Source organism: Diabrotica virgifera, chromosome 3, assembly GCF_917563875.1.
Source record: "Diabrotica virgifera virgifera chromosome 3, PGI_DIABVI_V3a".
In the NCBI taxonomy this organism is placed as follows: Eukaryota; Metazoa; Arthropoda; class Insecta; order Coleoptera; family Chrysomelidae; genus Diabrotica; species Diabrotica virgifera.
Window position 1 is genome coordinate 72,890,087 of NC_065445.1, and position 14,349 is coordinate 72,904,435.

At 33.8% G+C, this 14,349-nt stretch overlaps 1 protein-coding gene across 4 annotated transcripts in view; it reads right to left on the reverse strand.

Annotated features, from left to right (window-relative positions):
- Positions 1–14,349, reverse strand: part of LOC126881126 (ubiquitin carboxyl-terminal hydrolase 47) — a 138,640-nt gene that overhangs the window by 73,723 nt on the left and 50,568 nt on the right. For all 4 annotated transcript variants that reach the window (XM_050645186.1, XM_050645185.1, XM_050645187.1 and 1 more), the window contains one exon: positions 2,132–2,340. In XM_050645186.1, the coding sequence (XP_050501143.1) occupies positions 2,132–2,340 (209 nt within the window). The remainder of the gene's footprint in view (positions 1–2,131; positions 2,341–14,349) is intronic.

Here is a 14,349-nt window from a genome sequence, read left to right on the forward strand (position 1 = left end):
CGTTTAAAATAAAATTTTAATATAACTTTTTAAGAAACTAGAAGATGACAACTTGTGACAGCAGTCACATATTAACGAAAAAACAATAGAAAAAAATGTGTAAAATAAGATTATAATATTCATCTGACTGCCGAAAAGAGACAGGTTTTCTCTTTAAACCGGTTGGTATGAGTCGGTATTGGATTATTCCACTAAGCAGCTGTGTTCCTTAAAATAAAATTGGTTGTCTGGTATGTTCTCAAATAGGTGATCTTACGAAGTGACGAAAGTGACAGTTGTAACAGTGAACAGTTGTAATGAACAGCAACTATAGAGATTTACAACGGTTCTCTTGGATTTTTGGTAGACATGCCTTTCTTATAATATAAGTAGTGATGTTAGAAGAGAATATTCTCAAGAGAATATTCTCGAGAACGAGAATATTCTCGGCCAGAAAATTTTCTCCAGAATATTCTCGGCAAAAATTTTCTATATTTTCAAAAACCGAAACCAAAATAAAAACTAGATACGGGTCAAATTACTATAATTTAAAAAATATGTAGGTATATTGTTTTTGCCAATCCCATGAACCACTAGCAAGGGTGTTTACAGTGTCAATATTTATTGTTTTAGTGCAATATTAACGTGCAAATATTTAGAATAGTGTTCATTTAAGCAGAGAAGAACAAGTTGAGGAAACTGAGTTTGTAGATAATTTAGAAACTTTAAAGGTGATGAGTCGGCTGAAATAATGGCAGATTTGGCATTTTATTGGTCTAAGGAGGGATTTTTTGGAAAACCATACGTTGTAAAATCAATTGAAAAACTAGACTTAAAATATGGTGAAAAGGTACATGTTTCGGAACAAAATTAACTAAAATAGTAGTTGATATATTAAGAATGCCTTCATCCAGTGCAGCGACTGAAAGAAGTTTCAGTACTTATGGTTATTTTATCCACTCATCTAAAAGAAACCGGCTCACTGCTGAACGGGCTGGTGGGGTAACTTTAATTGCTCACAATTTAAAATTTTTAGACGTAGACCAATCCATGACTGAGCTGGCGACTCGTGAAAAACAAAATCCCACAACTCATCAGTACATTGAAATGCAGATTGTAGATGATTAGGATGAGCTAATGATAGAAATAGATTCTGAATCTGAGGTCTCATCTTTTATCATACCACATCGATTATTTGCCGTTAAGAAGAAAATTTAATTTTTTTATCAAAGAAATTTTGTGTTTTCTGTTGTTTTTGTATTTTTCTATATACAAAGAACACTGTTGTTTCGTCTCATAATTTTGTATATAAGATCATGATTTTTAAAACGCTATTTTTCATCCTCAACAATATTCTTAAGTGCGTCATGGGGTTCATTCTCAGAAAATTCTCAATATCGAGAATATTCTCCGATTTTTCATTCTCGAGAATTTTTCAACACTAAATATAAGACGATATTATCGTCTTTGTTTGTTTGAAGATGAACTTGTCCTGGTAGGTAGGTAATAAAAAAGCGAAACTTAGAATATATTCGACATAAAATATGGTAGTAAATGCACGATACGGGATAACAGCATGCGTTTGAGGTTTGAGGCTAAAAAATCCAAGGATGTTATTTGTAACGATGGCGTCGCAAGCTCGCGCCAATGGCTTGAAAATGCTCCGTCCACGGACACTCTCACCTTACTTTCCACTAGGATCAACGAGTACTAAATAGGCCATTAAGTATTGATTAATCGCCGAACCGTTCCTTACCGGATCTAGTGTTGATTGGTCTCTCCCATCTCTATCCTAATCGTCCGTTCTTCCTCTTTGATGCGTGTATGTGTACTAAATAACGCATCGCATTGTCACATCAATTAACTGTATTTATTGGTTCGCAAGTAATCAACAGTTTGTCTTGGCATTATCGAAAACTTCGTGGAATTGAGATTTTATTGAACAAATCTTTATTTTTATTTTGTTATTTATTTATGCACAATAAGTTTTTATTTAAATTAAACTTGTCTTTTACTAAGTCTGGTATCTAACAGAGTTACCCGTTACATGTTTTAAATAACCATAGTGTTCACCAAATTCGGTAACAGCGAATAAGAACAGAAATAAAGAACAACTAAATGTTGTACATATTACTTATTAATCAAACCATACCTTCATCGCTATCTGCACAATTGTCGTCCTGGCCGTTAGCTGTAGAGGATACATCTGTTCCTTGACAGCTTTCATCGTCTGCTGACCCCGAATCGGTTGTACTACAATCATCACACTTGACAACATTTTCTCTGTCTTCGACTGTTTCATTCTCCGATCGGGGCGTAACGATAAACGAATTTAAATTTAGTTTTTCTGAAAACACAACCCTGAAAATAAATTAAACATTTTTAGTAAAAAATGAGTACCAACATCGGAAACGGATAGGTACCACAAGAAGTGCAAAAAAAGTAATAAATTTGGTGGTACTGTAGACTAGCGTGAAGCTTCATACTGTTTTATATAAATAGAAATCGGCCCACTTTAAACTTTTGACTTGACTATATTTTTTTCAGAAACACTTACTCGGATCAAAAAAAGGGATATACCTACTGCTTGAAAGAAAATTTAATATACTTTAAAGCAAGGACACACCAGGCGGCGCGCGTCATGTCGACGTCGAGGCAGCTTAAAACACATGGCGCGGTGTAACAGCGGCAACTATGCTACGATTTAAAGTATTTGTATTTCGTTGTTGCCAAAGTTAGTCGCGTGTTGGCTGCTGTACGATACGATGTCTGAAAGTTATGACGATTTGTCTTTTGTAATAAATGCAAGTTTACTTTACCTTAGATTAAAGAAAAAAAGAAACGCACATATTGGATACATTCTATCATAAAGGAACGAAAGTATAAGGAATTTTTTACACATTATATAACGAAATTAATATAATAAAGACACAGAGAAGTGTTTTAATTTTACAAGAATGTCTAAAAAATCTTTTCAGGCGTTAGTAGTAAGTATTAAAGAGCAGAAATAACACCGTTATGAGGGAAAGCATATCACCTAAGAAAAACTATTTATAACGCTAAGAGGTTGTCCATTCTATGGTACGCCACTAAGCAAATACAGGTGTTAAATTGATGCCCCTTTATTATACCCCATTAATTGGGAAATAGGGATGTTTCACAAATTAATATTAACAAAAAAATTATTCAAAATAAAGTCAAAGTAAGTATCGAGAAAGACGAAAACCAGAATATACAAAACCGTAATAAGAGAAACAGTCACCTACAGATGTGAGACATGGGTGCTAAATAAAACAGAAGAAGAAATGATAGAGAGTTTAGAACCGAACATACTGAGAGCTATTTTCAGGGGAAAGAATACAGATACAGAAGACGGCTGTCATAGAAGCACCAATCAAGAATTAAGGATGCTTTACAAGGAACCAAGTATAACGAGATACACAAAGTCATAAAGAATCAGGTGGACAGGTCACGTCGAGGGGATGGATAAGGAACGAATGCCAAAGATGGTACTGCTACGAAGACCAATTGGGACTAGGAGACGAGGTAGACCAAGAAAAAGACTGCAAGAAAGTTTCAGGAATATATTTATAGTATCGATGGAAATTATACACTGGAAAGAGAAGGCGAAAAATAGGATATAGTGGAGAACCATAGTTCAGCAATGTTTACATAATAGACATCAAATAAAATTATATTTACAAGTTATTAATAAGAGCATAATAAATAAAATAATAAATAAGGTACGATAATTGCTTTTTATTTTTATTTTTATGGAGTCAATAACTTTATTTTTATTAAAGTCAATCCTTCTGACAAATAACTCAAGTCAAGTCAAACTAGTCAATGGTTACAGATTTGAAAATTCTGTTTAACTGTTTGTGAAATTCAGTTCAAAGAGTTTGAAAAATAATTTATTTAGTAGATTACTTTTTTCCAGATAGAAATGTACCTAATTAAGTTGCCCTTTAAGCTATAAGATAAAAAAATTAAAAATACAATAAGTCCCATATAAAAATAATTTGATATGGAAGTAAAAAATTCAAGTAAAAATATAGTTCGAGTCTGTAATTTCCATCATTAAACAAGATTTGGCAACACTCACAACAGAATTCGCTAGAAAACAGCTCAAACGTCTGTATTGTACCACTATACACGCATATATGATATGCCGTCGAAGTCGTAAAACCGACTGGGCAACATATGGTTTCTAGGATGGGTCGCGCGAACGCCGCTGCAACGAAAATTTTAAGAGCGCCTGGTGTGTGTCACTGCATCAAAGTATAGTAAGGGATGCGTCGCTTTCGACATCTCAGCGGGGGTTCAGTCGATGTACGCCGCCCCGTCTGTGTTAGCGCTTAATATGAGCATACATTTATGACAATTTTTTCGACTTCTTATGTTTAACATTGAAAAATGACTGCATCAAGCAAATTAACTTTTTTTACTGCTGACACAAAAAGGGTATTTGACAATTCAAAATTGAACAATTAATGCTTTAATAATAGGTATGGCCTCCTCCTGCATTAATAACTGCTCTGATACGATTATGCATAGGTCTAATCAAGTTCGCTATTGTTTCTTGTGGGATGTTAAGCCACTCTCCTTCTATTGAGACAATACGCTCTGGGATCGAATTAGAAGCTCGAAGCGGAAGTCTAGCTCGAATTATTTTTTAGCTAATTCCATAAACTTTCTATAGGATTGACGTTTGGACTGCGAGCTGGACATTCCATGACCTGAAAACCGACTTTGGGAATGTAATCTTGCACGATTTTTGAGGTATGTTGCCTTGCATTGTCCTGCATAAAAATAAATTTGTCCCCAATGTAGTCAACGTAAAGTACCACAATGCATTGCTAAAATCTCCTCAATGCTGCCCTAGCATCCAGTAAACCTGCTCGCTCGTGAAGACGGTTACCCTAGAAGTGAAGTCGGTTCGTACCCCCATAGAAATTGCACCCTAGATCATGCAGTAACTACCTCCATAAAGACTCCGTTCTTTAATGCACCATTTTGCAAATCGCTCTCCTCGTCTTCAGTACTTTCTTTCTTCGGTCGCTACCATAAAAAAATATTCTGGTCTCATCTGAGAACAGAACAGATTCCCATTGTTCCAACGTCCAGTTCAGATAATCCTGTGCAAAACGCATGTGTGCTTGACGATGAGCTGCAGTGAGTTTTTCACCAATTGCAGATACTCGAGGAGTCAGATTATTTTCCTCCAGTCTTCGTCTTACTCTCAACTGACTAATAAACCTTCCTCTTGTTGTAAGTAAGAGTGAAGCAGAATCCATGAGATAAAAAAAGATGTCGTTACTTCGCTCTACACGCTGCTATACGTACATGGTTATATTTACGTATTGGGACCGTGCAAGTTCGGAAAAGCAACAGCTGGTTTCATAGCTCGGCAACATTTTTCGCACTTTTAATTATATTGGCCAATCATATTGGTCCTGGTTACAGGACAATTGTCAAGGCCATAGCCCAAAAAAAATATAAGCAGAAAAAGTAATATTAAGGTTATGTTATTAAAAGGTAAACAATTGTATGTAGTAAATAAAATTCATCATTCTCTTTGCCTTATCCCTATGCGGGGTCGGCTTCCCTAATTGCATTTCTCCACACAATTCTATCTTGGGTCATATCAATGTTAATCCCCTTTACTAATATGTCCTGCCTTATCGTCTCCCCCCAGGTCTTCTTTGGTCTTCCTCTCCTACTCCTTCCAGGAATCTGCACTTCAGCTATTCTTCGTATTGGGTGATTAACCTCTCGACGTTGAACATGACAAAACCATCTTAACCTATGCTCTCTCATTTTGGCATCAATTGGTGCCACATCTAGACTTCCCCTAATATACTCATTTCTAATTGTATCCTTCTTTGTCACTCCACTCATCCATCTAAGCATTCTCATTTCCGCTACATGCATTCGTTGTTCCTCTTTCTTTTTCACTGCCCAACATTCAGTTCCGTAGATCATAGCCGGTCTTATGGCTGTTTTATAGAATTTTCCCTTCAGCTTCATTGGAATTCTTCTGTCACACAACACACCACTCGTTTCTTTCCACTTCATCCATCCAGCCCTAATTCTACTGCATGCATCTCCATCTATTTCACCATTACTCTGCAATACCGATCCTAGGTACTTAAAACTATTGCTTTTCACAATCATTTCACCATCCAAAGATACCATTTTATTTGTAGCAACTCCATCTTTGAATGAACATTCCAAATACTCTGTTTTTGTCCTACTAAGTTTTAAACCTTTTTCCTCCAGAGCTTGTCTCCACTGTTCCAGTCTCTTTCACTATTTCCTATTAACACTACATCATCAGCATACATTAGGCACCATGGAATACTACCCTGTAGTTTCGCTGTTATCTGGACCAAAACTAATGAGAATAAATAAGGACTAAGCACCGAGCCTTGGTGCAATCCTACTTTCACCTGAAATTTATCAGTCTCTCCCACACCTGTTCTAACACTAGTCGTTACTCCCTCATACGTATCTCTCACAATATTTACATATTCGCCAGGGACTCCTTTCTTATTAAGTGCCTACCACAGAATCTCTCGAGGAACTTTATCATATGCTTTCTCAAGAGCAATTATGAGCGTTGGTCTCTTTATTCCTGTATTTTTCCATCAGTTGCCTTACAATGAAAATTGCATATGCCTAAAATCTGCCCTGCATAAAGCCAAATTTATTATCGGATATTTTGGTTTCTTCACGTATCCGTCTATCAATTACTCTCTCCCATATTTTCATGGTGTGGCTAAGTAGTTTTATAGCCCTGTAGTTTGTACACTGTTGTATGTCTCCCTTGTTTTTGTAGACAGGTACTAATATACTGCTTCTCCATTCGTCTGGCATTTGTCCAACTTCCATAATTCTATTAAATAGACCTGCTAGCCAACTTACTCCTGTCTCTCTCAATGCTCTCCATACATCCCCAGGAATATCATCTGGTCTGACTGCTCTTCCTTTCTTTATTTTTTGAAACGCTTGAGCCACTTCCTCGTTTGTTATTCTGGTAACCATTGCTGTTACTGTCTCCGTAAACTCCACAGGCTGTCTGTCAAATTCTTCATTTAATAAACTGTCAAAATACTTTCTCCATCTCTTTTTGACATCCTTTTCATGAATTAGTATTTTATTATTTTCATCTCGGATACATCTACTCTGATTAAAATTTCTTGCTTTCCTTGCTCTCTGTTTGGCTATTTTATATATCTTTGCTTCGCCTTCCCTGGTATCAAGTTGATCGTATAGGTTTAAATACGTTCGCTTTCGTTTAGGTTTGGATCGTGAAGGCTATGTAGTAAATAAAATTAATTATTAAAATGCACTACTACAAGCAAAATACAATTAATTAAATTTACTTTTATATAATAATTGCATATCATATCAATAGAGAGCGGAATATATGCAACACAACATTACCAAAATATGCGCATATATATGCATTACTTTTACTAAAAATATGCAGGTATTTTTTCTAAATTTGTCTAAATATGCAAATGCATATTAAAAATACTCAAAAATAAAACAATATATTAAATATAAACATTTATGTTTAAAAAATTCAACCTACATTTATGTTTAATACATATTTATTTTTCACATAAAAACAAATGAAATGACACACAAAAACTGATATTATAATTAAATTAAGAATCTAAATTATAGTATGAATTTATAATCAAATATTTTTCAAAATTTTCAACTAGCAACTTTTGCCTGTTATCACTAAAAACGTGTTTGGACACAGAAAAAGTTCGCTGGAGTCCGGTCCTGAACATGGTAACACAAACTGTGTTTACATTTCAGTCCCAAAAAATCATCTTTTTTCAAGTAGTTTATATCCAAATAAACTTGAAAATAAGCAAAAAGTAATAGTATATAGTGCAGTTACCTTACGGAATAAACCAGTGAGTTTTTATTATTTATTTATTCAAAACATTACAAAGCATACCGTTTGTAAGGTTAAGTGACGGCCGAAAGGCCAGTTCTCGGAACTAGTTCTGGTTCTGAAACTGGTTCATAATTACTAATGAGTATACCAAATGATACCAGATCCGACCTAACTAATTTGTCAACAATCATGACTGAAGATCATCAACAACCTCAAAACAAAACCTCATATTCAACTGTGCTTAACAATGCTTCTTCAATTCAATTTCCTTCAAAGCTGCAAGCAATTTTATTTAATTCGCTACCTGATACTAAAATAGAAGAGTACTTAATAGCACTTGGTGAAGTTGTTCATCCACGGAATATTTTATTTTCATCAAGGCTATCAAATAACAGAATATGTATTTATCTCTCCAGCGAATCCCTGGTGGAAAAATTTATGTCCGGTCCAGCAGAAATAACAATTAAAGGCGAAAATCTAAAAGCACGAAAATTGATAACTCCAAACGAAAGACTGTTACTATCGGGTGTTTGCCCTTCTATTCCACATATTCTAATAGAGAATGAGTTAACCAAATTCGGTCTTAAATTAATGTCACCTTTAACCTTCCTTAGAATCGGTAGTCAACTTCCAGAATTTCAACACGTCCTCAGTTTTAGAAGACAAACTTATATTCAACCACTTGCAGATATAGACCTTCCCTCTTCTTTCTTAATGACATATGATCAAACTTCGTATCGCATATATTTAAGTTTAGATAAACCTTCATGTTTTATCTGTAAAAACACAGGTCACATTGCAGCAAATTGTTCAAATCATAATCAACAAAACGATTCCTCTCATATCCAACACCAACCGCAACAACCAATACAACAACAACCAATACAACAACAACCAATGCAACAACAAACAATACAACAACAACCAATACAACAACAACAACCAATACAACAACAACCAATACAACAACAACCACAAGAATCCCCCAAGTCTATTCCATCACCCCTAGAAATGGAACCAAATCATCCAGTCAGTAATTCTAATGCCGAACCTTCACTTAACCAACAAACAGATACTAATTTAATGCCCCCCGTATTAATTATGGAAACTAATTGTATATCTAAGGATCAGTCAACGACCAATAAGAGAACAATTTCGGAAATTAATACTACTCCATCTCCCACTGAAGAATTAAATAAAGAATTTAAAGTACCAACACAAACCAAAAAGAAACAAAAAAAGCAAACTGAATCTACCAGATCAATTCAGGAAATAATGATGCCAACAAAAACAGTATTTCACGATACGTCAAATAATTTTAACTTAACATATGAACAAACACTTGACTTTTTTGAAAATTATACTAGCTCGACTGATCCCATTAGTTTATTACAAACATACACAACGGATATACCCAACTTTATTTACATGTTAACAACAATTAAGCCATATTTTACAGAAAAAAGCATGAAAACCAAATGCACTAAATTAATAAACAAAATCGAAAAAATGCTAGACGATCCCGCTTATCAAGATAGTGATTGTTCGACAAATTCAGCTCCAGAAATAAACTAAAATCTTCGAACCGATACTACAATGGAATGTTAACGGGTTTTATCCCCGTTTAGAAATGCTTAAACATTTATGTTCAATAATCTCACCATCAATAATATGTTTACAAGAAACAAACTTTAAAGGATATCATAGTTATGACATGAAGAATTATTCTTGTTTCCATAAAAACCGAGACAACGCAAATATCGCTAGTGGAGGAGTTGTTACGTATGTTAACAAAAAATATGAATCAGAAGCATTAGTAATCAATAGTAATTTAGAAGTAATAGGAGTATCAGTGTCCTTTCCACAAAAAATGAATATCTGTAATATTTATATTCCACCTGACTTACCTATCACAGAAGCAGATATTTCAGATGTATTAGATCAGATTCCCACTCCCAGAATAATCGTTGGTGATTTTAACAGCCATAATCCAATATGGGGATCTCTTGGAATAAATTCCAAGGGCAAAATTTTAGAAAACATAATTACCTCAAAAAACCTAAACGTACTGAATGATGGACAATCAACAAGATATAATATTCATACAGGTACTTCATCAGCTATCGACCTGTCATTATGTGATCCTGTACTGTCAGCAAAATTTTCATGGGATGTAATTCCGTTTTTATTTGGAAGTGATCATTATCCTATTAAAGTCTCTTTTAACAGTAATTATGAAGATACTAATACAACCCCAATTCCAAAATGGAATCTAAAGAATGCCGATTGGTATTTATTCAAAAAGTATATTCAACAGAACTGCCATAGCTTAAAAGAAGTCACCGAAAATCATCATATAGATGAACTTTTGAATTCGTTTATATCATTAATCCATCTTGCCGGTGAAAATCATATAGGTAAAACACAAACTCTATATAAAAGAAATTCATTACCATGGTGGAACGCAGAGTGTACTGATATAATAAAGAAATATAAAAAATCCTTTAACAAATTGAAACGTCACAAAACACTTGAAAATACTATAGAAAATAAGAAGTTACGGGCTCAAGCTAGATACATAACTAAAAAGAACAGAAAAAAAAAATCTTGGCAAGAATTTATGTCCTCTATTAATTCCACTATGCCTATAAGCACCGTATGGGAAAAAGTTAGAAAAATATCTGGAAGTAATACCTATAAAACGATTCCATTTCTATGCAATAACAAACAGATAGTAACATCTAATAACGAAATAGCAGATTTATTAGCAAAACAATTTGAAATGAACTCCAGCAATAACAACTTTTCTAAAGAATTTATCAATACCAAGATGATTTCGGAAAATAAATTAATAGATTTTAATTGCATTGAAGATAATCCTCTTAATATAGCATTTACCATGGAAGAGCTTAATCACTCTTTAAGTACCAGCAAAAAATCGGCGCCAGGACCAGACGATATTCCTGTTAGTTTCTTACAAAATCTACCAGATAATGGAAAGCAATATCTTCTTAACCTATACAACAGAATTTGGACTAATAATGAGTTTCCCACAAAATGGACGCAGGCGATAATAGTTCCATTACTAAAACCAAATAAACCACGAACTGATCCCGAATCCTATAGGCCAATTTCGCTTACCAACACAATGTGTAAAATCTTGGAAAAAATGGTGAATAATAGACTAAGGTGGTTTTTGGAAAATAATAAATTAATAATCAATGAACAAAGCGGCTTTCGCAGGAACAGATCCACTATAGATAATTTAATTGGCCTAGAATCCGAGATAAATGAATCGTTTGCAATTGGACAGGAATGTCTTGCGGTTTTTTTCGATATAACAAAAGCGTTTGACATGGCTTGGAGATACGACATTCTTAACACACTAAGTCAGTGGGGCGTCAAAGGTAACATGCTATATTTCATTCAAAATTTTCTTAGTAAGAGACAATTTAAGGTTAAGATAAATGGTACACTATCCAGCACTAAAGACCAAACAAATGGAACACCTCAAGGATCTGTTATTAGTTCAACACTATTCTTAGTAGCAATAAACAAAATCTTAGAAAACTTTCCACAACTTGTTAAAGCGAGATTATACGCTGACGATTTAGTCATATATTCAAGAGGAAAAAATATTCTTTCTATACAGAAAAATTTACAATGTGCATTAAATCACCTTGAAAACTGGTCGAAAGCTGTAGGATTGCAATTCTCTACAACCAAAACTAAATGTATTTTATTTTCAAAAAAACGGCAGTCTACAACTCCAGATCTTCAGTTATATGGAAACAACTTAACTTATGTGGAACACTTAAAATTTCTAGGAATGATCTTTGATAAAAAACTATCTTGGAAGTACCACATTATGCACATTAAACAATCCTGTCAATCTGGTCTCAATTTAATGCGTACACTGTGCAATCGTAATTGGGGTTCAGATTGTAAAAGTTTGATTCTTATTTACAAATCTCTAGTACGATCCAAACTCGATTATGGATCAATTGTATACTCATCTGCAAAGAAGACACTTCTTGCTCAACTAGAAGTCATACAAAATACAGCATTAAGAATAGCCACAGGAGCATTCTGTACTAGCCCCATTAATAGTTTACAATGTTTAACCGGAGAACCACCTTTAAATTTCCGAAGAATGTACTTGTCATTAGTCTACGCATCATCCATATATGCAATAGAATCGCATCCCACTTTCCACCACACTATTGCAGAACGTTTCAAAGAAACTTATGTAAATAAAAAAAGAACTAACCCCCCCTTTTACGAGAGAATCAGAAAATATCTCTCTCTCAATAATATTCAATTCCCAAAATTTTTTAATCAGACAAATAAAGTTACTTCTCCGCCCTGGACCTTTCCTCCTGCAATATGTGATCTAACTCTTTCTAAATACAATAAGCTTGATACCCCCCATGCAACAATTAATCAATCTTTTCTCAACATACTTGCTTCTTTCCCAGATCATTGTTATATTTATACAGATTCATCTAAGACTGCTGATGGTGTGGGATCGGCAGTTGTAGATTCAAACACTATATTACAATTTAAATTATCTTCCACTTGTAGTATTTACTCTGGAGAACTATATTCAATTCTGCAAGCCCTCATTCACATTCGTACTCAAAAAATTCCAAAATCTGTCATAATTACCGACTCTCTCAGTGCATTACATACGATAGAACAGTTATATACAAGTAATCCTATAAGTATTTTAATAAAAGAACAATTACATTTACTAAGGAACACGATGCAGCAAGTAAGCTTTATATGGGTTCCATCACACATTGGACTTCCAAGGAAACGAAAAAGCAGATTTCCATGCCAGAGAAGCAATACACAGTGCGTCTTCAGTGTTAGTGAACTTAGTGCCTGTTTCCGATTACAAACCATTCCTTAAAGAAAAAGTGTTAAACAAATGGGAAAACGAATGGAAACTTTCACAATCATCTCTACACACAATAAAGCCCTGAATTGAACCTTGGTGTGAGATAGACCTAAATCGCCAGCTGTTTGTGAAGCTAAATCGTTTACGCATAGGGCATAGCAGACTTACTCACAGCTACCTAATCTCCAAGTCAAATCGCCCTATTTGTGACCTGTGTAATTGCGACATCAATGTAACACATATATTAATAGAGTGTCCTAAATATCTTAATGAAAGACAAAAACACTCCATACCTCTCAATATAAAAGCAGCCTTAGGATCACACTGTAAGCTTACGCATTTGTTTAATTATTTGAAAGACATTAATGTTTTAAACAAACTATAACCACTGTTAACATTTTATAAACCCCATTCTTAATTTGTAAATTATGATATTGCTACCTAAATGTGAACTTATGTAATACCTAATCAAAATGCTATTAGATTTAAGTAACCATGTATCAATGACAGTACAGATAATAACCCAAAGTGGTTGATGCTGATAACAATAAAAAAAAAAAAAAAAAAAGTTCGTTCTACATCTACTGATGTTATAGGACAATATTTTAATTTAGGCAGTAAACTAATTTTCCAAGTCGTAAGATCTTCAGAAAAGTTGCCTTCAAAAATACGTACAACTTTCCTCAAACAATCGAAGCCCTCATTTTTTTCTAAAACATTTTTTAATTTATTTCTAATTGTAATCCCTGTATTTCCGGGAATTTTTTGACAATGAGCAGAAAAAGTGTTAACAAGATTAACCGAATCACTTAATTGTAAATTCCTTTGTTCTAATGACTTTATTAGATCTGGTAAAAAACTAAAATTAACTTTTATGAACATAAGTTCTTTAGAAAATGAATGTAACTTACGATTTTGGAACAGGCCTTGCAAAATACTTTGTCTCCACTTAGCTTTAACTCGGGAAAACACTTTATCCAAGCACTTTTTTGAATGGTAGACATATTTAAATTTAATATATACCAATCACTTCAAAAACACTAAATACGATACAACGTTTACTTTAAACAAATGTTGGCCGGAAACTGACAAAATAAATATTAGACCCTTAAAAGCAGGTAGGTACCTACGACTTGCTACGCTAATAAAATAATATTTTTCTGGGAACACCCATAATTGTTAAATTCAGGTAGTAATGGGAATGTCCAGATAGATAATAATGAGCGATAGATAGATAAATAACGAGCTCGTTCATATCGAAGTTATAAAATTCCAACTAAGAGAGGAAAATTTTAAACTTTTATATAATTTATTTTTAAAATATGCAAAATAAATCGTGTTTAGCTTAAATATGCAATGTTGTGTTTGTTGTCTGAAAATATGCAATATATGCATCTATATGCACTTTGCATATATTCCGCTCTCTACATATCAATATTGTGGAGCAACATATAATTTTTCTTCTTCATTGACAGTAGATATGAAATATACGTCAATTTGACAATTTCAATTGACAATAAATTATTTAAGAAAGTTGCAATATTTC